Source organism: Zingiber officinale, chromosome 5A (assembly GCF_018446385.1).
Source record: "Zingiber officinale cultivar Zhangliang chromosome 5A, Zo_v1.1, whole genome shotgun sequence".
In the NCBI taxonomy this organism is placed as follows: domain Eukaryota; kingdom Viridiplantae; phylum Streptophyta; class Magnoliopsida; order Zingiberales; family Zingiberaceae; genus Zingiber; species Zingiber officinale.
Window position 1 is genome coordinate 129,952,326 of NC_055994.1, and position 21,711 is coordinate 129,974,036.

The 21,711-nt window shown below is 35.8% G+C and overlaps 1 protein-coding gene across 2 annotated transcripts; it reads left to right on the forward strand.

Moving 5' to 3' along the window:
• The first annotated feature begins 1,419 nt into the window (after nt 1-1,419).
• Nucleotides 1,420-21,488, forward strand: LOC121981759 (mediator of RNA polymerase II transcription subunit 16-like). Of its 2 annotated transcripts, none has more exons than XM_042534462.1 (16): nt 1,420-1,931; nt 2,160-2,228; nt 5,508-5,596; nt 6,161-6,273; nt 7,171-7,272; nt 9,352-9,442; nt 9,514-10,101; nt 10,777-11,395; nt 11,461-11,540; nt 11,609-11,691; nt 13,113-13,349; nt 13,784-13,958; nt 15,910-16,430; nt 19,989-20,165; nt 20,483-20,866; nt 20,936-21,488. In XM_042534462.1, the coding sequence occupies exons 1-16, from the start codon at nt 1,588-1,590 to the stop codon at nt 21,104-21,106; spliced, it is 3,843 nt and encodes a 1,280-aa protein (XP_042390396.1). In that variant the 5' UTR covers nt 1,420-1,587; the 3' UTR covers nt 21,107-21,488. The 2 variants fall into 2 exon arrangements, with proteins under 2 accessions (XP_042390396.1, XP_042390397.1); XM_042534463.1 differs by having other exon boundaries at nt 9,547-10,101.
• Nucleotides 21,489-21,711: the final 223 nt, after the last annotated feature.

The window sequence follows — 21,711 nt, forward strand, 5'->3', positions numbered from 1 at the left end:
AAGGTTTTATATTTTTCTTATTGTCGATAACCTTGTTTTTTAGTTCTTGTACTTAGGGCTGTAAACAAGTCGAGCCGAGCCAAGCTTTGGGGTGTTCAAGCTTATTTGATAAGGTAACCAAGTCGAGCCAAGCTGAGCTTAAAATGAACCAAACTTTTGAAATGAGTGTTCAAGCTTGGCTTGATTTATCTTTTATGAATTTGAGCTTGTTTGAAGCTTGACTTGAGCTTAGTTCGTTTAGATGTTATCAAGCTCTCAATTCAAGTTTGGCTTGAGCTTGGTTCGAGCTTGATTCATTTAGATGTTATTAAGTTCTCAATTCAAGTTTGTTTGATTGTTTGAAACTTTTAGTTGTTTGATTGTTTAAAACTTTTAGTTGTTTGATTGATTATTAAGCTTGATAATTTAAATTTATTTATTTTATTATTTATTTAGCATATTGAAAAGAGTTTTATTAATGAATATGGTTCGTAAACATTGTTCATGAACGTTGTTCACGAACGTTGTTCACAAACATTGTTCACGAACGTTGTTCACAAACATTGTTCACGAATATTGTTCACGAACGTTAACGAGCTGAACACATGTGTTAAGCTTGTTTATTTAGCTTAACGAGCTGTTCAAGCTTGTTTGTTTAATTAATCTTATGTATATTGAACGAACATAAACAAGCTTTTATCAAGTCGAACACCAAACTTGTTCATGAACATTTGGTTTATTTACAACCCTACTTGTATTTATCTTGTAACACATTTTTGTGAGCATTAGTGGATTGTCCAACAAAAGTACTCGACGAGTGTCAACCTTGGAGTAGGAGTCGTCGAAAGCTTTTAACCAAGTAAAACTAACTTATGTTAGTGTTGTTTGTTTCTTCCGTTTTCTACTGTGTAACTTAGTTTTAATTCGAATTTTTCGATGATCACTATTCACCCCCTCTAGAGTTTTTTCTGATCCTACATATAGCAGCTACTAGACCGTTGTAGTAGCTACTACATCATTGTAATAGTTATTGCACTGTTGTAGCAACTACTGCACCGTTGTAGCAGCTACTATATATTGATAATAACTACTGCATAGTTGTAACAATTACTATATAGTAATTGTTATAAGTTGCATCAACTACTACATAGTTGTAAGAGTTATTATATAATTATAATAGTTAATGTATAATAATTACTATAAGTTACAGTAGCTATGATATAATTGTAATAACTACTTCACAATTATATAGCTATTGTACCCTTATAGTAGATAGCGTATAGTTATAGTACTACTACACTAGAAATTAATTTTTTAGTGCCGTTTGATTTTATTTTTTTTAGGGAATTGAAAATAAAAGACACAAAAGGTTCTTAACGAGGGAAAAAAGGGCCCAAAACGTGTAATAAAAAAAGCGGCGGACAGCAAAAAAAAAAAAAAAAAAAAAAAAAAAAAACTGGTGTGGGATCGAGGCGTCGCCGACCTCTCTACACCCGGCGGTCATCCCCGTCCACCTCACGCGCTCAGACTTTCTTCGCCCCTTTTCTCTCACCGGTCGCTATAACAAGTGACCTAATTGCTCAGGTCACTGCTCTCCACTAGCCCCACATGACCACCCCCGCTCCAACCCAAACCCCTCCGCCTCCCACTCCTCCCCCTCCACCCCCTCCTCCTCCGCCGCCGCCGCTTTCCCTGTCGAAGGAGACGCCGCCGGATTCCGATCTGACCTCGGCCAACGATGGCACGTCTCGAGAGAGTAGGGCCGCGGAGGGAGACGCGATCGTCGAGGCCGAGGGAGGGGTAGAGAAGAAGGCCGAGGAGGGAGATCGCCTCATGGACGGCGGGGACGCGCCCCCTCCGGCCCTCGCAACGGTTTTCCGAATTCGGCTCAAGCAGCCGCCGTCCAGCCTTCGGCACAAGATGAACGTCCCTGATCTCTGCCGTAACTTCAGGTTTTGCTCTCTCTTATTAATTCGATTTTTTTTGCTAGCTCCTCTATTTGATGCTTGATTCTAGCGGATAGAATGGTTTTTGTAGTACTTTGAATGTTATTGTTTTGATGTGGAAAAAGGATTTTGCCATTTTACCGCCAGGAAGTTTGGATTTTTATTCTTCGTATGAATCCTAGTATCATACCAGAAGCCTAATAATTGTAATGTTTCTACTAATTTGTTGGGCAGTGCAGTTGCTTGGTGCGGGAAGTTGAATGCTATTGCATGCGCATCAGAGACATGCGCTAGAATACCGAGGTCAGCATTTCACAAAAAAGCTTTTTTTTAACCTAAAAGTCTAGGTTTCCAGTATGATCTTTTCTCCATTTGGAACTTGTTTGAATTCTAATTAGCCTTTAAAATGTCCAGGATGGTGGACTTTAGTATAAGAAAAATCATCTAAATAAGATTGGCTATCCTAGATACAGACCATCATGTGAAGCTAGTGAGGCTAAAGTTTGCCATTCTATGCATTATCATTATCATTATCATTATCAATCCATGTTAGTGTATTTGGGTTTGGCTATTTCATTAACTAGAGTTTTCTTTTATTTTTCCAACTGGCCCTTACACCTTCAATTTAATCAGTTTATCTTATCTAGTTATAGAATCTATTGATTATGTTCAAACATCTCCTCACAATCTTAAGCTATTTCATCCCTTTTTATTGCCCATTGGAGCTACACGGCTACACCTGTTTTCTCCTGGACAATACTAGTATTATTGACTTAATCTTGTGAGTAACCCAAACATCTATTTTAGAACTCTGTTTATACTTGAATGAACTTTTTGTATGAGTTTCCTGATTGTCCAATACACTAATCAGGAAAATAGGACGGGTTGAACCACATTCTTATTTGACTTTTCATCCATAGGTCACCCAATGATCACTAGAGTCCACCATTTTTATCCTATTAATGATATTTCATCAGAATCTTGTTTCTCACCCAGAAGAATTTCCTATTCATCCATCTTAATTATTTTCTGATTATCCTCGACTATCAAATCTACTTTTTGTATATTCAACTTTGGTTTTGCTTGTAAAATATTTGTTTTGTAAATTTTCTCTGCAATCAAACTGAGCTTAATCTCTTCACACCATCATCAAGTAACAAAATATCACATGCAAATTTGTTACTTGAAAATTTTGTTTTAGTTATCTGCATTGCAGTGTACTTAGTGCTTTGCCAACTAACTTGTTGGCTAGTATTTTGGCCAAATAGTTATTGGCATCTATCCTATGTAACATTCTTCATAATGAAGTTGTGCATTGTGTTTCTAGCTTCTTATGTAGGAGGATCTGAAGATTTTTATTATTATTTTTTAAAGTAATTTTCATATTTTTGGTATTTAAGATATTTTTGGTAATTTCTATCTTTTTGTATTTTTTGTATTTTGAGTCCGTTTAGGAATTTTAGGACTGTCAATCTTAAGGTTAGAGTCTATATAAGCATATATTTAGTTGTATGTGGAATTAATTCTCTAATATTAAATAAAATTTTCATAGTTTGGAAAGATATGGAGGATTATCGCTTTTTGCCTTGTCCTTAAACCCCCCTTTCTTGTTAGCCCGCATGATAATCACTATCCTACCCGACGTTAGTTGATATGAGAGCTAGCAGTGTCTGATTGAGGAAGTTGGGTATCAGATCCAATGAAAGGTCATCGTCGCAACAACAGGCATGCTCTAATTGAGGAAGCTGAGCACCGTAAAAGATGGTTGAGGATTTACAGAGCCAACTCGCAGATTTAACTCAAACTTCATGGGAGCATTTGCGGTGCTCACAAGATAGACAGGGTAAAACCAAGATTAAGGATTAGGAGAAGATGAAGAAAAAGATGAAAAATCACTTTCTTCCTTTTGGATACACTCAAACTTCGTTCCAAGACAATTAGTTTTTGCCACGGAGAACGATAGCTTTGACACTTAAGATGACTTTGATGGATTCGAAGATGATTTGGAAGAAGAAGTTGACGAGGTACTTTATGGTGATGATTTTGAAACTTTAATTGCTTGTGAGAGTTTGTTGATTGAGGAAGATGTGGGAGACGAGACCAAGGCAGCTAATAATCTAGTTTATAACGATTATGGAGCAGACGAAGTGCTTGCGGATATCCTTTATTCGTTCCAGATTCATGTTCCGCCCATCAAGAGGTGATGACAAGGGATACCTGATCATGATGAGCAAAAAGATGACATTCCCTCAAGAGATGAAGTGGATTTTGATGTTGTGCTCTTGCCAACAAAAAAAAAAGATTCTGATGAAGCACCAAAGGAAAAGATGGCTAATCTAGTGGCAACAAGACCTTCAAAAGAAAAGAGTTGGTTAAAACAGGAGAAAGGAAGAGCCAAAACTGAGATTTTGACGGCAGATGAATTGCTGGCTAAAAAGCAAGAACAAGGTATTGAGGTTCAGAAGGTTCTTGATATGAGGGGACCACAAGTTAAGGCTTTGACGGGTTTGGAGAATTTAAACATGGAGAAGATGAAAGTGAATGACGTGCCCATGCCCAAGCTCCATTACAATATTAAACTAATTGTGGATTCTACCGAGATTGGCATATGTTAGGTTTGAGTTTATATAAGCATATGTTTAGCTGTATGAGAAATTAACCCTCGAATATTAAATAAAATTTCCATATTTCGGAAAGATCTGGAGGATACAGTTATCTCTTCTTGCATTTTCCTTAATCCGCTTCTCGTAAGCCTGCAGGATAATCACTATCTTGCCCGGCCGCCAACTTTTTTACTGCATCTGGTCGAGGAGCTTAGAAAAGAAATTCTTGTTCTTATTTTTTGGGGTTCCCATAAGGCTATGGTGATTCTAGTTATATATAGTAGCCCATCAGGGCTTCATCTAGTTGTGATATTTTTCGTTGATAGAAAGGTGAATATGCATCTAATTTGTGCATCACAGCATGGTATGTACACATCTTGAAATGTGCTATTGTTTGCTCATCTGATAGTTAATAGGCCGTCCTTATGCTATATTTTCATAATAAGATCATTGTGATATTCTCTTCTTTAACAGGATTTATACTTTTTTTTTCTTTTTGCTACTATTTCTCATCATGAAAAAAAAAGACAAATCTGGATAGATGTGCTTAGAACCATTTGCTGATTTACATCAAGGTATTGGTAGTAGGCTGTTTAAAACTTCTATGGTCGTCACTTTTAGTTTTGATATAGGACAGATTGGACGACACCTTTTAAATATGGTGAAAGATGAGTTAGCTGAAAGATTGTACATATAACTCCTTAAGAAATTATTGTGGAAATAGTTTGCTTCTTTGTGATTTATTTTATCAGTTTGTTGTTGACATATTTCCATTATCATAAGCCTAAGTCTGTGACATTTTCCATATTCATGTCAGGTGAGTTCATATTGAGTTTTCATTACTTTTGAGTTTCAACTTGCCATATTATATTCACTAAATTATTGTTATGATTTGATACATCTTCCATGTCCGAGAATTTGTAAGTACACTTTCTTACTTAAGTTATTTGACTTTTTGCTATTACTGGCTTTGTTTCAGTTCAACCACAAATCCTCCATTTTGGATTCCGATACACATTGTCAACCCTGAACGACCTACAGAATGTGCTGTCTTCAATGTCAAAGCTGGTAAATTGTGTTATCACTTACTAGGTTTTTACATGTGCAATGTTTTCTTTATGTTTCAAAATCATAATATAGAGGAATGTAGATAATTACTTATTTTTTTACATCAACTTTCACAAACTTGAAGAAGGTAAATATGCTTTCATGTTTTCCGATTTCATTTTGGAACCACTTTCTTACCTGGTGTTCTTTGTCTCTTACATGTTTATGGACCTCTTCCATCTAGTTACCCAGACCAGAAGAGAGAGAATGAACTTCAATAGTTGTTGGTTTCATAACAATATTCAGTAAAGTGGTATAATCAATGATAAATATCTGGAGGGGCACTAATTAATTGGTGATGGAACCTTGCTCGGTGTCCTCATGCAAACGTATATAGGACTACTAAAAAAACATTATTGGTAAACTTCATATGTTGATTGAATATCATTTTATGCATAAATCTTCATTGCTCATCTTTAAGGAACTGATGAATTTCTTCATTGGTAAACAAGTCTTCATTGGTAAACATGATCCTCTGTATTTTCTCTAACATTGAATATATGTTAACTGCTCATTCTTTTTCAGATTCTCCTTGTGATTCAGTCCAGTTTATTGAATGGTCGCCTAGGTCTTGCCGTCGTGCCTTATTGGTTGGAAATTTCCAGGGAAGGATCACAATATGGAGTCAGCCCTGTCAAGTAAGGAACTAGATGAATAAGGATGTCACATCATCTTTGATAATTTTTAATTGAAAGACAATAACTTTTAATTTATTGTACACTGCTTCCTGTTTTACCTGTCTACAATTGAATTACTTTTTTGTACAAAATTCATCCAGTTTCATCCTCCTTACTCTTGTTTTGTAACTAAAATTATAATCATTAGGAGACTTTGGAATATAATTGAATATGATTATGGCAATATTTTCCATTCAGAATGATGAATACTGATCGAATCAGTTCATTATGTGCATAGCGCATTATTTGGGTCTTTCCTGTAGTGGTATGGAGCTTGCAGGCATCAGTTCTTAGTGGTACTAGCAATTGCTTTTTTGACTGTTTGGGTTTGAGATTGAAATGATTGTTTCGATGCTCCATAACCATGAATGGTTTCTAATGTTTTTGGGTTCTTAAAAAAAAGGTAGATCCGCTACCTTAGCGGCCCCCCTAGTGCCGCTCCCACGAATATGGAGGGAGGTACATGTAGGTATACAGGCCATAGGCGCATGGTGGGGTAAATCCCAGGTCGTCAGTTCCTAAGAATCGACTCCTAGTCATCAATTTTTGGGTTCCTAAAGATCTTACCAGAACTTGATTTCTATATCCTCTGTTTTTCCTTAACTCATGCTTAGATTGGAATTTTATTAATTTTGTGGGATTGTTTGGAGCCATAGGATTAATTCAATCTAGTTGGCATATATGTGGCTGCTCAAATCCACTCAGGACAATGGTACTGAACCAATAAACTTCTTCTCCCAAGAGTCTTTTGTAATTACTATTTGAAAATGAAAACAAGAAGAGAACACATGATACTTTTTTAGCGCACACATGTTTACCTTTGCTCTTGGATTTAGTTACTGATTTTAATTGGTGCAGGGCCCGGTGAATATTGTACGAGATGCTAGTTGCTGGCGATGTGAATATGAGTGGAAACAAGATCTTGCTGTTGTAACAAAATGGCTATCAGGGATGAATTCGGTGCGCAACTCATATTCTTCTATATTTGTTTTCCACTCACATGTTCCCTTTTCCCCTTTCCCTTTTCAATGTTGATATCATGATTATGATTTTGCATTGTTGATCACAACTTTTCATTATTATGAAACCTAATTTGCCAGCTTCTATCATTCCCAAGCTCTATGTGCGCCTTTGTTTCTCAAACTCGGTAGAATCCCTCCCTCGTATCGGTGTCAATGCAACATGACACTAGTATGGGTGTGAAGACTGACACCAGTGTTTTCATAACCAATTAAACTGGACATCGGGGGACAAGCTCAGTAAAAGGAATGGAAATATCAGGGAAAAAACTGTGAACCAAATAGAATCTGTATAATCAAGTTTTTTTTCTTTGTCAAATTCAAAATTTATACCGAAATGCATAACATTTAATCTGTCAATCTACTGATTTGGTTGAGGCTGTTGGTCTCAATTTCATATCCTCCGGCCAATATCAGTTTTTACAATTAACTGCTCAATGAGCTGTTAATTTTAATTTATTATATATATTTATACAAGTTTGAATATATTTTATTATTTTTTATAATTTAAAATAATTAATTTTGTTCTTTTATATTTTTGCTAAATTTATATTTAATTTTTTATTAAAAATCGAATCATATTTATGATATTATTTTCATTGAATTTATATCCTCGCAAGCTTGATCTCCTCAATTTTAAGAACATTATTTGACAAGTTAATAGGGAGTTATTGAATTTCTTCTCCATCTAGCTCCGAGCTTGTGCATCACTTATGTGGGAACAGATCTATGATAGAGAGAAGAGCAATAATATGCACAAGTGGAAGTGTCTGTAGTGAAGACTCTCGACCACTATGACAATTTGCTGACTATCATCTATGAGCAATCATTGTTTAGGAAGAGTGGGGGCGTTGAGGTCAGTAGGAGGGAGACATCCAGGAGTCAGAGGAAGAAGTCCAAATTTTGAACCTTACCAGTCCAATTAAAAGTGGTTCAAACTGATTAATCGCAAAACAAATCAAAGCACCATAGTCTGCCCAGTTTTAGTCCAAAACACCTATTCTCCTAGTTAGATCTTGTTTGAACCCACCTTCAGCCCAATTTGAGAATCAATGTACTTAAATCCCTAAGCTTGCTTAATTAATAGGGTACCTTTAGTTCTAAATTAAATCAGCAATTGTAGGTTAGTTATCTAAATGTTATTTTATTAATCATATAAATACATATTATAAACCTTAATATTTCTTAATTGTATAATATGATTTTTTTTTAAATTACTTTGTAATTTTGAGGATATAATAATTTGGTAGTATTAATACTTGATTCTGTGATATTATATCATAATTTATTATTTATCTGTTATGATTTATCCATTATATATCATAAGCAATCATATCATACTAGAATATAACAGTGTTTGATCTTTGCCGTACCCCCTATCATGTACAAATTTCAGAGCCTATTCCGGTGTCCCCACTTGTATACGATAATGTGTTGGACACCTAAAATCCATATTCCTTCTGGCCCAAGTAACATAAATAAAGGACAGTACTAACAAGAAGCTCAATATTTTATATAACTCCCAATCTAAGCTGTTTGTAAAAAGATATAGTCCAATTCATAATGAAGATACACATTTTACTTGCTATCGGCTTGCTAAAGACCCTATTAAAACTTGTTATCATGATTGATCATTTTTAGTATTTAGTAAGTGGTTCTTGTCTCTGACAAATATGCACATCAAACAAGGAAGAGGAAGAGGAAGACTAAAAAAAACTTGGTTACTAATAATAAAATAAGATAAAATTTATGTAAGTATAGATGATAATATAGTAGGAGATAGAGCCCAAGGGTGTAAAAGGATCCATATAGCTAACCCCACCTAGTGGGATAGTAGTAAGTGATTCTTGTCTTGTGTTTTTCCTCATGAGGGGTATGCCAAAGAGATCCTGTGTTACAGATTTTGACATTTTTTCCCCTTGTTTTGCTTGATTATTCCAAAAAAATCAATTGAATAATCACTAGAATGTACTTGACTTATCTGCTCAGTTTGACTTGAGAATCATGCCCTTGGTTTCAGTATCGATCTCTTCCTTCAAGCTCAAACACCTTGTCTACGATGATGTCAGCCTCTGAGGAGAAGTTTCTTTCAGAACAGTCTCAAACTTCAGGTAACAACTTATGTTAATTGCATTATTTAGTTTTAATAATATATCTATCTCACTTTAATTCTGTCATCCAGTTAGATGGCCTGCTTTTCTCTGTGTTTGCTCAGTTTTTTCATCTGGCTCTGTCCAACTTCACTGGGCACGATGGCCTGCTGCACAAAATGAGCCAGCACCAAAATGGTTATATACCAGCAATGGGCTGCTAGGAGCAGGACCCAGTGGGATAATGGCTGCTGATGTTATCATTACAGAATCTGGAGTTATGCATGTCGCTGGGGTTCCTCTTGTAAATCCTTCTACAGTAGTTGTGTGGGAGGTTATGCCAGGCCCTGGAAATGGTTTTCAATCTTCAGCAAAATTAACTGTGGGCTCTGCTATTCCATCATCCTTAAATCCTCCTTCTTGGACAGGTTTTGCACCTTTGGCTGCATATTTGTTTAGTGTGCAGGAGAATTTAGAAAAGCTGAGAAAAAATATGACAGATAATGAGATCAATGAGGTTGCATCACTTCATTGCTCACCTGTTTCAAACTTTTCTGCCTATGTTAGTCCCGAGGCTGCAGCGCAGTCTGCTGCAACAACTACGTGGGGTTCTGGAGTAACTGCAGTTGCTTTTGATCCCACCCAAGGGGGGTCTGTCATCACAGTGGTAATTGTTGAAGGTAATTTTCTATTTCTCTAATGGAGTTATATTTGCTACTAAAATCCATCATAATTCTCTCAATCTTTTATTTTGAGATACTGTATAGTCTGCAGTTAGCAATGCCACTATTACACTTGCTAATCTGGAATATATTGGCTACATATGTTCATACGTTGCCAATGAGTAGATTTTTTCTTGATAGTCAGATCGTCCAATTTAAGAATTTACTTAAGGTGTCAACTGCCATTCATTAGTCTTGACATGGACTAGCAAAACCCACTGACAAATGGATTGTGTTCAGCTAGCTTAGATAATGAACGAGTGTTCATCTGAGGCATGAGATCTTAGAGGGTTGTGCCATGTTCATATGCCTAGCATGATAGAATGATTTCACCCTAGAAATTCAAACATTTTAAAATTAGTAATCTATCTAAAAAAAATATCATGATATTTAAATCATGAGAGCATTATGGTCACTAGACATAAATGACCAAATACCCTAAGAATTCAAAAAATCTTTAAATCATGAGGGTCGTGCCATTTTCCTTAAATGTTTGAGTTCCTTATTTCTATTCTATGGTCAAAGTGGGTATTTTTGGTCCAAGCATTGCCTTTCATCTTCTAATGATTCTTCTATTTCTTTTATATTTTCCTGTAATGCATGAGGACGTTCAATAATACATTTTTTTTGTAGGGCAATACATGTCTCCTTATGATCCAGATGAAGGACCCTCAATTACAGGGTGGAGAGTCCAATGTTGGGAATCTTCTCTTCAACCAGTTGTTCTTCATCCCATCTTTGGAAATCCTGCCAACTTTGGTGGGCAACTACCTATGCAGACAGTATGGCTAACTAGAGTTAATAAGAGTATTCCACCAACTGATGATTTAATAAATCCTCATGCTTGTTCGTCGAAGCCAACTGTATCTGATGAATTGAACTCGTCAGATTGTAGTGCTGAGAGAGCTAATAGGCTTAGCTTTGATCCATACGAAGTACCAAATGATGTTAGACAACTAGCTCAAATAGTCTATTCAGCTCATGGTGGAGAGATTGCTGTCGCCTTTCTTAGGGGTGGAGTGCACATATTTTCTGGTGCAGACTTTGATCCTGTTGATAGTTATCATATGAATGTTGGTTCAACTATTGCTGCACCTGCCTTCTCATCTACTACCTGTTGCTTGGCTTCTGTTTGGCATGACACATTCAAGGACAGGACAATACTAAAGATAATTCGTGTTCTGCCTCCTGCTATTGCTAGTTCTCAAACAAAGATCAACTCAGCAACTTGGGAACGAGCTATTGCGAATAGGTAACCAGTTCCTTTGTGACTATCTCACATTCCTTATTTTTGGTCATTAACAACCTCTTATGTAGGTTCTGGTGGAGCCTTTTGGTCGGGGTTGATTGGTGGGATGCTGTTGGTTGTAGCCAAAGTGCTGCTGAGGATGGTATAGGTAAGCATATTTTCTTTCTTTTATGGAGCATTGCTATTTTTAAATATTACAGTGTCTTCTGTGTTTAGTGTCTCTTAATAGTGTGATCGCGGTGTTGGATGCGGACTTCCATTCTCTTCCGTCTATTCAACACAGACAGCAACTCAGTCCAGTATGCATTATTTTGTGTCAGAATCCTTTTACTCTTTGATGTTGATGTTTTGCAGATGGAATTACTAGATAATGTATTCTTCTTTGATTATTTCTCTGAATTTTAGAATTTTCTTCATGTCATCTCTCAGCAAAGATTAAGCATATGCTTGTTGAGAATTGGTTCATCGGGCATGTGCCTGAACTTCAATCTGCATGCAAAACTATAGCTTTAGGAAACAAATTACCAGATTAAAGACGATTAGCATAGCTAGTTGCATTGCTTAGGCTGGGTTTACTTGTGTGGAAAGTTAGGATGGCTAGGTGGAGGAAAAGACACCAAGTTATATGTGGAGCTCAGACACTTGTGCAATAGATTAATAGTTGGATCTTCAAATTGACTGGGTTAGGAGTTGCTATCTTATCAAGGAATAAATATAGACAAATATGATATCAAGTGTCCACAGGCTGCATTGTTATCTCACTCTTTTTTTAATTTAATTTCTTATTTTACAATAACTCAAACACAGTTAAGTTTAGAGTGCCTCTTTTGTCTCTGATAATCTAGGGTGGTAATGATATGTCTTCAAATCTATAGCTATAGAGAGTCCTCATGTCCATCATAAAGCATTGATTGTCCCAACTATTTGCGTGGCTAGCTTTAGGAATTCTACTGTCTTAGTAAGCTGGTTGGATTGTTTAGAGATTTATAATTTGGGGCTTTTGGCTGGCTGTGTTTTAGTTACTATCATCTTATTAAAGAATTAAATAGTGGCTAATAAAGTATCTAGTCTGTGTTAGATGCAGCTGCGCCTGTTGAATATCACCCATCTTTTTTAAAAAAATTCTAATTTCTCAGTAACTCAAAGATAAATAAATTTAGAGTTCCTATTTTGATTCTGAGTAAATAGGGGTATAAAATTTTGCATGGAAACCTGTTGCTTTAGAAATCTATACCTAATTAAAATCCCTTAGCCTAGATGGATTCCTTGGAGGTTTGAGAAATTAAATAAATAAAAATAAGTTCTCAACTGTGTATGAACTTGTGCCTATTATATTGCCAATTTTTATTTTAAATTCATGTTTCCATCAGCTCAAACACAGTTAAATTTAGAATTTCTTTTTGTTTCTGAGTAATATGGCATATGACTATACATGATCAGCTCTTCTGGCATGTTAATTTGTAAATACTGTCTCAACAATTAGCAACGCTTTTTCTGATCTTTTGGCACCTGAGGAAAGGAAATTAAGGCCAAAGAGAGTGCCTTTGTAAATTTTGAAAATTATCTTGATGTGTTGCTTTTGTTGCCATATGAATGTGCAGTTAGCAATGCTTATCAAATGAATTGTTCTTAATGCTTTAATTTCATGGCAACCATGGTCTTTATTTATTTCAAGATTTGTAATGTTCTTGCTCAACTAATTCCCTTTGTTCTTATGCAGAACCTTGATAGGATAAAGTGCAGGCTTTTGGAAGGTACAAATGCTCAAGATGTCAGAGCACTTGTACTGGATATGCAAGCTAGGTTGTTATTGGACATGTTGGGTAAAGGAATTGAATCAGCCCTTGTGAATCCTGCAACTTTATTACCTGAACCTTGGCAAGCTTCTAGTGAGACATTATCTAACATTGATGCTGACAAAATGGTTGTGGAGCAGGCTTTGGTTCCAAACATACAGGTTTGTCTTCTGTCCTATTTGATCATTTCATAAAGATAAATATTTTCATCAGAGTCGCATTTTGAATTTTTTTCTTTAACAGGAAGAGATATGAGCTATTTAATATTATATCCATTTAATTGCATTACGGGCCCGCATTATATCTCTATTCAACATTTTGTGTTCTCTGTTTTATCTATCATTCTGTAGTTGCTATTAAATGGTCCATTTTGTTTATGGAGACAAAGATCTTCTACTGCTCGGAAAATGCTGGTGGACATCTAAATCTTGACTAGGATTCTCCGACTTGTTTCATGATTCTTTTATGACTTGCATTTCATATCAATTATTTGCATGGAATAGTTTTTCATCTGCAGATTGTTTAGACATTCCCTTCCTGTATATATAACTTTTTTTAATTTTTTTTTGATGTGCATTGGAAATATTTTTTCTAGGCGTATGTTGATGCCATCCTTGATCTAGCCTCACATTTCATTACGCGCTTGCGTCGTTATGCTAGTTTTTGTCGTACTTTGGCTAGCCATGCTGTTGGAGCTTCTTCTGGTGCAAATGGTGCACGAAATATGGTGGCAAGTCCTACTCACAGTTCTGCATCTGCAACAAATCAAGGTCAGTATTAGTCATGTTAAATTGGATATAATTATGCATATCAAATGAACTTTGTTATATTATTTAGATTTTTAAAGTATCCAGTTGTGATTTCTAAAAATTTATGGAGTTTGCAAAAGTGCAAATTTTAATACCAAACTCTATTTTTTCCCACACCCTTGCATTCTCCCTTTGTTTGTTTCTGTCTTTTTTCCTCCATGTCACCAGCATCCACGCCATGTCATCGCCGCTCATGTTGTGTCGTTGATGCGCTTTCTCTTTTCCCCCCTTTTGCTCCTTTTATTCCCTCTCTGGTTCCATTGTGTTGTCATCTTTGGAAAAGCCAAAGTTCTATTATATTATTTATCTATTATTTGATTCCTTTAACATAATTAATTATATAATTTAATTCATCATGATTCTGATGGTAGTCCATATTCTCTAGGTTTCCATATTTTTTTTTAAAAAAAAATTATAGTTATCACTTGGTAATCTCATCATCATTAAGTCTAAATGGGAACAAACTAAATAGATGAACAATTATAATATAAAAGGGTAAGTAATATAAGAGAAACTGGAAAGCAATATGAGTAGATATGAGTTTACAACTAATTCTTCCCTAATTAGTCACAATTAATCTCATGATGTCTATTTTATCAAATTAAATTGTGCACAAGATAAATTTTGGAGACTGAGGGGTCAAATCACTATGGCTTTCCTCAAAACAATCCGACTCCAAATGGTGGATTTGTCATTGAGACAACATGTGTCACAACTCAGTTTTACAAATCACCCTTTCGAAATAAAATATTCATATCGAAAGAAAGAATAAACTATGAACCTTACAACATACTAAATTTCATAATAAAATAAGGAATAACACTCATGCTACCCCTTCATTATTTTGCCTTTAATGGAGATTATATTCTATAAAATTGAGCATCTTTATGTAGGAGAACCACGGGATTGCTTGGATTCCAACTTGGTAGTCTTCTTATACCAATCTGTTAATAACTTGATTAAAAGACACCGATCAAGATGATTTGGTGGAAGACGGAAATTGTTCAAGTAGCTTATCCAAAATTCAAAACCTAGGCTTGTCGGAGAATAGGAATGCTAGCAACAGTCACGGATGGCGGTGAGTACACCTTTTGCACCGTTGTGGCAGTGACGACAACAAACAGCAATAGGCACTCGGAGATGACAGCTCTGTGAAACCAGAGAGGGAAAAAAAGAAGAAAGGGTGTCGGTGACAACGTGAGCGGTGATGATGTGGGTGACGACGGTGACACGATGTGAGTGTTGGCAAAATGGGAAGAAAAGAAATATACTAACAAAAGGGAGAATGCACTGGTTTGGGAAAAAGTTGGTATTGAATTTTGCTTAAACACTCCAAAAATTTTTAGACATCACGAATTGGTTCTTTAAAATCTAAATAATATAACAAATATGGTATTGTCGATAGTTGCAATTTTAACGTAGTTATCAACTTATTGACATCTGCAAATTGCAATCTTGGATCCATTGGCAATTTTGAACTCATTCACAGTATTTTGCATCTCTTATGTCACTTCTGATTGTTGAGGACTTTTTGATGATCCGACACAACCACACGTTTTGCTCTGAATTGTTTCATTCATCACATTTCACAGCTTTCAATAGCAATGACATGCATTGTCGGTTTTGCAACATAGTTTGCAATGCTACACTTGAGGCAGACGATAGAATGCCAATCTGATCATAGCGAGTTATCCTCTTATCTGTATTTAATGAGTGCATTACTTGTTCATAAGTGCTTCCCATTTTTAGGACATTATGATCTATGTGACTACGATACATTATAAAAATCCTTAATAGTTTTTGCTAGTCAATGATACACTAGCAAACAAAATTTTATTCTGTTATTCTTTACTTTAATCTCAACCTGATTTTTGTGGATGAATTTCTGCATGTACGGTTGGGTATATTAAAGGCTCTCAAACTGGAGCTCCACCTACAGGTGGAAATTCTCAAATGCAAGCTTGGGTTCAAGGCGCCCTAGCTAAGATTAGCAACAATGCTGATGGAGGTTCCTCAACTACACAAAATCCAGTTAGTGGGCCATCCCCCTTCATGCCCATTACCATCAATACAGGGACTTTTCCCGGAACACCTGCTGTCAGGCTTATTGGAGATTGCCATTTTCTTCACAGGCTTTGCCAATTGTTGCTTTTTTGTCTAATCTTCCGGCGAAGACAGTCACCACGTTTCATTGGAAATATTCAGAAAAATCCAGATTCTACCTTGCAGAAAGTTCAAACTATTTCCAATGGAAGAGTAGAGGAAAACAGTGCAGTTAGCAGACCATCTATGGGTGTCACAAAAACTGAAGAAGTCCAGCCATATAGGTCCGGACAGATGTCAGTTGGAGCAAAAGGGATTGAAGAAGCTTCTATCAGCAAGTCAACTAGGTACGGTTCTGGCAATGCAGGGCAAGGGTACACGTCGGAGGAGGTAAATATATTACATTATGTGGTTATATTCTATATTAAAAGTGTGTTTTATTGGAGGTAATAAATAGGAACATATATATTGTGAATATTTTGTTGTTTAGACAACAGTTAGCAATTATTTAGCAAGTGACATTGACTCACCAAAGCTAACCACTACTATCGTCAGATTATGTGTGTCTCTCATTTGTATGGATCTAGATATAAAGGGAAGTCCGATGCACGAAACTCTCGCTAGTACGGGGTCTCGAGTAAGAGTCGGACCATATTGAGTCAATTGTATGCAGTCTTACCTTCATTTTCCAGGAGGCTATTTCTCTGACTCAAACCCATAACCTCAAGGTTACATGGTAATAACTTTGTCATTGCGTCAAGACTCCTCTTCTTGTATGGATCTAGATATTTGGCATATAATTTTTTAGTAGGGATAACTAGGAAGGGAACTTGACACTGGTGTTTGGTTCAAGTTATCATGTATAATCTTGGTTATGTGATTATTAGATAATCACATAACAAAGGTTATGTGGAATAAAACATAACCAAATGTTGTTTGGTTCAACTTAGGTAATGTAACAAAAACTTATTTGTTTGAAGGTTTTAATGAATAACCTAGTTTAATATTTTACTGTATTACCCTCACAAAACCAACCATACTTTTTCTTTTTCACATTTTCCTCTTATCGGAGGGTAGTTTTGGTAAAAAAAATTTGTTACCCCGGAATTAAGAAAAACCTCAGTTTTTCGAGGTTTTCTGATTCCGGGTTGCATGCCCCTTTTGCTGACGTGTCAGGCATGGAACATTACTCATGAATCATCGATTACCTAAACCAAACAGGATTTTCGTTGATAATCTTGGATGGATAAGAAAGGTTATCGTGGATAACCTCCAATCAAACGTACCCTAAAGGTCTAAATTTTGAACCTCAGTACAGGAGAAGACAAATCTTAAGTATCGCATTCTTGTAAGTTGTTTTATTACAGAGCTAAAAAAACTGAGTAGTTTTGTTTATTCCAAAGACTTTAATAGAGTGAATAAATTGAATAAACTAAAATAAATAAATAGAATTTAGTGTTGATGTCATGGATTGAAATATCATTCCGTGCACGTTTTTTACCGTTCCTCCACGGGAGCGAAACCGGCGCCATACGCGCTACAATTTCGCGTGTCATCGCCTGCGCCATGCAAGGAATCGAGCGCGCGTCGCGCGACAGAAGGAAGATGTGTCGCAGGCGCCTCCGGAGGAGTCGCAGGACGCCTCCGGAGGAGTCGCAGGACGCCTCCGGTTTGTCGGAAGTGTTGCAGGATGACACGATTGGCACCGGACACGCACGATGCCGTGAAGGCTTCTATTCGAAAATTAAACCTTTTGATTTAACTAATTCAAACAATTCCTAACGTAAATGTAATATTTTGGACAAGCTTTCATGAACCCTAATTAAATTATCCCAATAAAATATATAAAAAATATATTTAAAATTATTTTTAAAATAAATTTTATTAATTGCTATTCTAAAAATTCTTGTTTTACTATTTTAGATTTTATTTAAAAATTCTAATAAATCAGATTTATATTCTGATAATTTTTTTTATTATTTTGTTTTTTTTATGTTCTACTTTTTAATTGATATTCTAATATATTTTTTTAAATATTTTAAATATATATTTTATTTAAATTCAAGTTATTTTTTTACTGTTTAATTGATCTAAGCAGAATGTTGTAAGAATCATCTGATTCACGCTACTCCTTTTGATATTAGTAAGGTAACATATTATGATGTATCAATTTTAATTCGAGTTATTGATAGATCGATATTTTTTAAGAAAACTATATTTATTTTTTTTTCTAACAATATTAAGTTATTCAATAAGTGAGAACTTATATAAAATTAATATACAACTTATTTTTAAATTATAACAATAAATATATTTATCTAATAAATACTAGATATAAACAAAAAAAAATACTGAAACCGTATTGACACGTCATGATGCGATATTGAAACCGTATTATTCTGGTTTGGGACTGAAACCTTGACACATGTCGAGATTTTAAATCTTGGTTGATTTTAATTAATGAAAATAATTCAAAACATTGTTTCTGTTTAATTGAATAATCTAAAAAAATCAATGAATTATATGTCAATTTTATATACATATGATTATTGTTTTGCATTTTTTTAAAATGTTAATAATTTCTTATATTATTGCATGGTTGGATGTGATTGTAACCTAGAAGAGTTCATAGTTGTGGCCATCATCAAGTTGTTTTTTTTTTTTTAAATGTTCATGAATCTCTTTGAAAATCGTCTATTATCTTTTCATATAGCTAAAAGCCATGTGGTTATTTAGTATGAGGTTAAGCATTGTAAATACTTTATTGTTTTCATTATAATGTATTATCTATTACATGCATACGTAGACTCTTGATAAAACCCTAAACCGACTACTAATAAGTTGGGACTAGGACTATGACCACTAGATTAACAATCCTATTAATTTAATTACCTCTAAGATTGCTTCTCAAGCTAGTGCATAGATGTTTTATGTTCAGCTTGTTTCATATGCTAGAAAAAATTTCATAAGTAAATCATAAATTAGATATGATGATGATAAAATAAGGAACATTCAACTCGGTATGAAGCACACAAGTGATCAAGTCATGAGAAAAAGTTACTAGTAGAAGTGCTCATGTCCGACAACAATTGGTTGTTGCTTGTTTTGTTGTGGAAGTGGATGTGAAACTCATGGCTAGATGTTGCAGCCAATTCTGCAAAAAGGTGAAATCAATCACTCTGGCGGCCACCCACGACTGCCCCACACCATTGGGAGGGAGTAAATCAGGAAATCGAAGCTAGCCATCACATGGGAGAGTAATTCCTTGGTCTTTGTCAGGATTCAACCCTTGCTCAATTTTGCAAACCTCCTATGTGATAACCAACTCGGCTATGCCCTGGGGCCGCTAGATGTTGCAGCGAAGCATCATATGCAGGAGGGACTCACCAATATAAAAGATCTCACTTGACCAAACTAGTGGAGGAGTTTCAAAGGTGACATGGTTCTAGAACATTGCTAATACGTACCAAGAACCTATAGAATGCTGAAAGACAGCTGAAGCTACTATTTGTTTAGGTCATAGGTCTCACACAAAGTTGTGGAGTCACGACATTAGAAGGAAAGAATACATGATACACGAAGGGGATTTACTTAAGGTGGTTGCCGGGTGTCGTGAGCAAGCACGTGTGAGCCTGACAATAAATCACATGGGAAAGTGAGGCGTGAAAGGAAAAGGAGAGAAGAGAGGTCCAAGAGATGAGGAGGCCTCTCTCTATGGAGTAACTTTTTTTTTTTGGGAAAACCCTTAACCACAGGGAGGGACACTGATACCATATAGCATTTGGAAAAAATGAACAATAATGTATTCCTGCACTACGATAAGAGATATAGATTCATGATAAAACTCTAATCTTAGAAAATAATCTAATACCTCTAACAAGATCTTGTAGTCGATTCCAAATAGACAAAAGGTCTGTCAAACTTTTTCATAAATATAACTTGATGCAGGTGAAGGTTCTCTTCCTCATTCTGGTAGATCTTTGTCGGAGAACAGCTCCTCTGCAGCACCCATTACCTGCTTCTCAGGTTGGCTCCAGCAATATAATTATACGATTGCACTATATTGATGGCAGCTACACTGTGCTACCTGAAGTTGTGGAAGCATCACTCAGTCCGCACATGCAGGTATAATGTAATATTAAGAAGTTAGTGTTTTTTTTTTGTTTCTGTACTATTCAATTCATACTCTAGCTAGATGATATGTACCAATTGCTTCATTCTTGATGCAAGATTTGGAAATTAGGTTTTTTTTTGTCTATCTACAGTTTTCATACTCTAGTTGAACAATACGCACTAAATGCTTTCATTCTCTAGGCTAGACCTATCTTCGCATTCCATGAGCCAGATTTGAAAGATGCGCGAATTCTACAATAAAAACTACATAATGTGTTCTATGTACTACAGTTCCACATTTTAGGATGCTTATGACCTGTTTCTTGCAGAATATGCCTCGTCCTAGAGGAGCTGATGCTGCTGGGCTTTTACTTCGTGAGCTAGAGTTGCATCCTCCATCTGAAGACTGGCACAGACGAAATATGTTTGGTGGTCCTTGGTCAGATCCAGATGATTTTGGTCCTTTGGATAACAAAGATAAGTCTAATCTGGGGGAATCTATGATTTCTTCAGTACCTAATTCAGTAGAACGCTATAATGACTACTCTGGAGCTCAAGGCCTCTGGCCAAGGAAGCGTAGATTCTCCGAGAGGGATGCGGCATTTGGATTGAAGACTTCTGTGGGTCTAGGATCCTATCTCGGCATTATGGGATCTCGCAGGGATGTCATCGCAGCTGTCTGGAAAACTGGTCTTGAAGGAGTCTGGTACAAGGTTCGATTTTCATGTAGTTTCGTCGGCGATTAGATTATGCGGGTGTCAAATTTTAAACTTTCTTTGCAGTGTATAAGATGTTTGCGCCAGACTTGTGCATTTGCACAATTCCATGATTCAAATCCTGCAAATGTACAAGTTCATGATTCAAATCCTGCAAATGAACGCGAAGCATGGTGGATCAGTCGGTGGGCTCACGGCTGCCCTATGTGCGGTGGCTCTTGGGTACGAGTAGTCTAGGTGAGTATGATATCATTCGGTGCGAGATTTTCCTCGGTGGTCTTCCTTCATCCTAGTGTTCCAAATGCAAACAAGAATCTCGTAGCCCAGTTTAGACCCGCGTAGTGCTTGTAATTGTATACTTGAAACCGAGAGGAAGATCTTCCAACTACCTCGATTAGTTTCGTGGCCCGATATAAATTTATTCCAGTAGATAAATTGTATTGGAGAGTTCTGATCTCTTTATGTAAAGATAGTAGAGCAAATTTCTCTAAATGTATGTGTATGACAAATGAAACAAAATGCTTCTTGAGCATTTTGGATGAAGATTAATATGAGGTATGTTATGAAAAAAAATCTGTTAAGATTTTTCGTAATAAAATTTTATTAAGATTTTATATAACATAATTTTGTTGTGATTTTTTATAATAAAATTCTGTTACGATTTTATCGGATCTAGAGTTTAACATTATTTATAAGGATCATTGTAAATTTATTGTACAATAACAAACACAAGAATCATTAGATGTGATTCTCTTGTGTTGAGAGAATTTTAATAAAGTTTCGGTCGTTTTTATAGAGTAGGCACGTTATCGAATTACGATAATTCTTTTTTTTTTTCTTCT

Excerpts from the sequence above, each read along its gene's own strand:
- LOC121981759 (XM_042534462.1), top strand. The coding sequence starts at position 1,588 with ATGACCACCCCCGCTCCAACCCAAACCCCTCCGCCTCCCACTCCTCCC. Across the intron at positions 16,431-19,988 it reads AAGGGTACACGTCGGAGGAG|GTGAAGGTTCTCTTCCTCAT; the intron begins GTAAATATATTA and ends AACTTGATGCAG. Across the intron at positions 20,166-20,482 it reads CACTCAGTCCGCACATGCAG|AATATGCCTCGTCCTAGAGG; the intron begins GTATAATGTAAT and ends TGTTTCTTGCAG.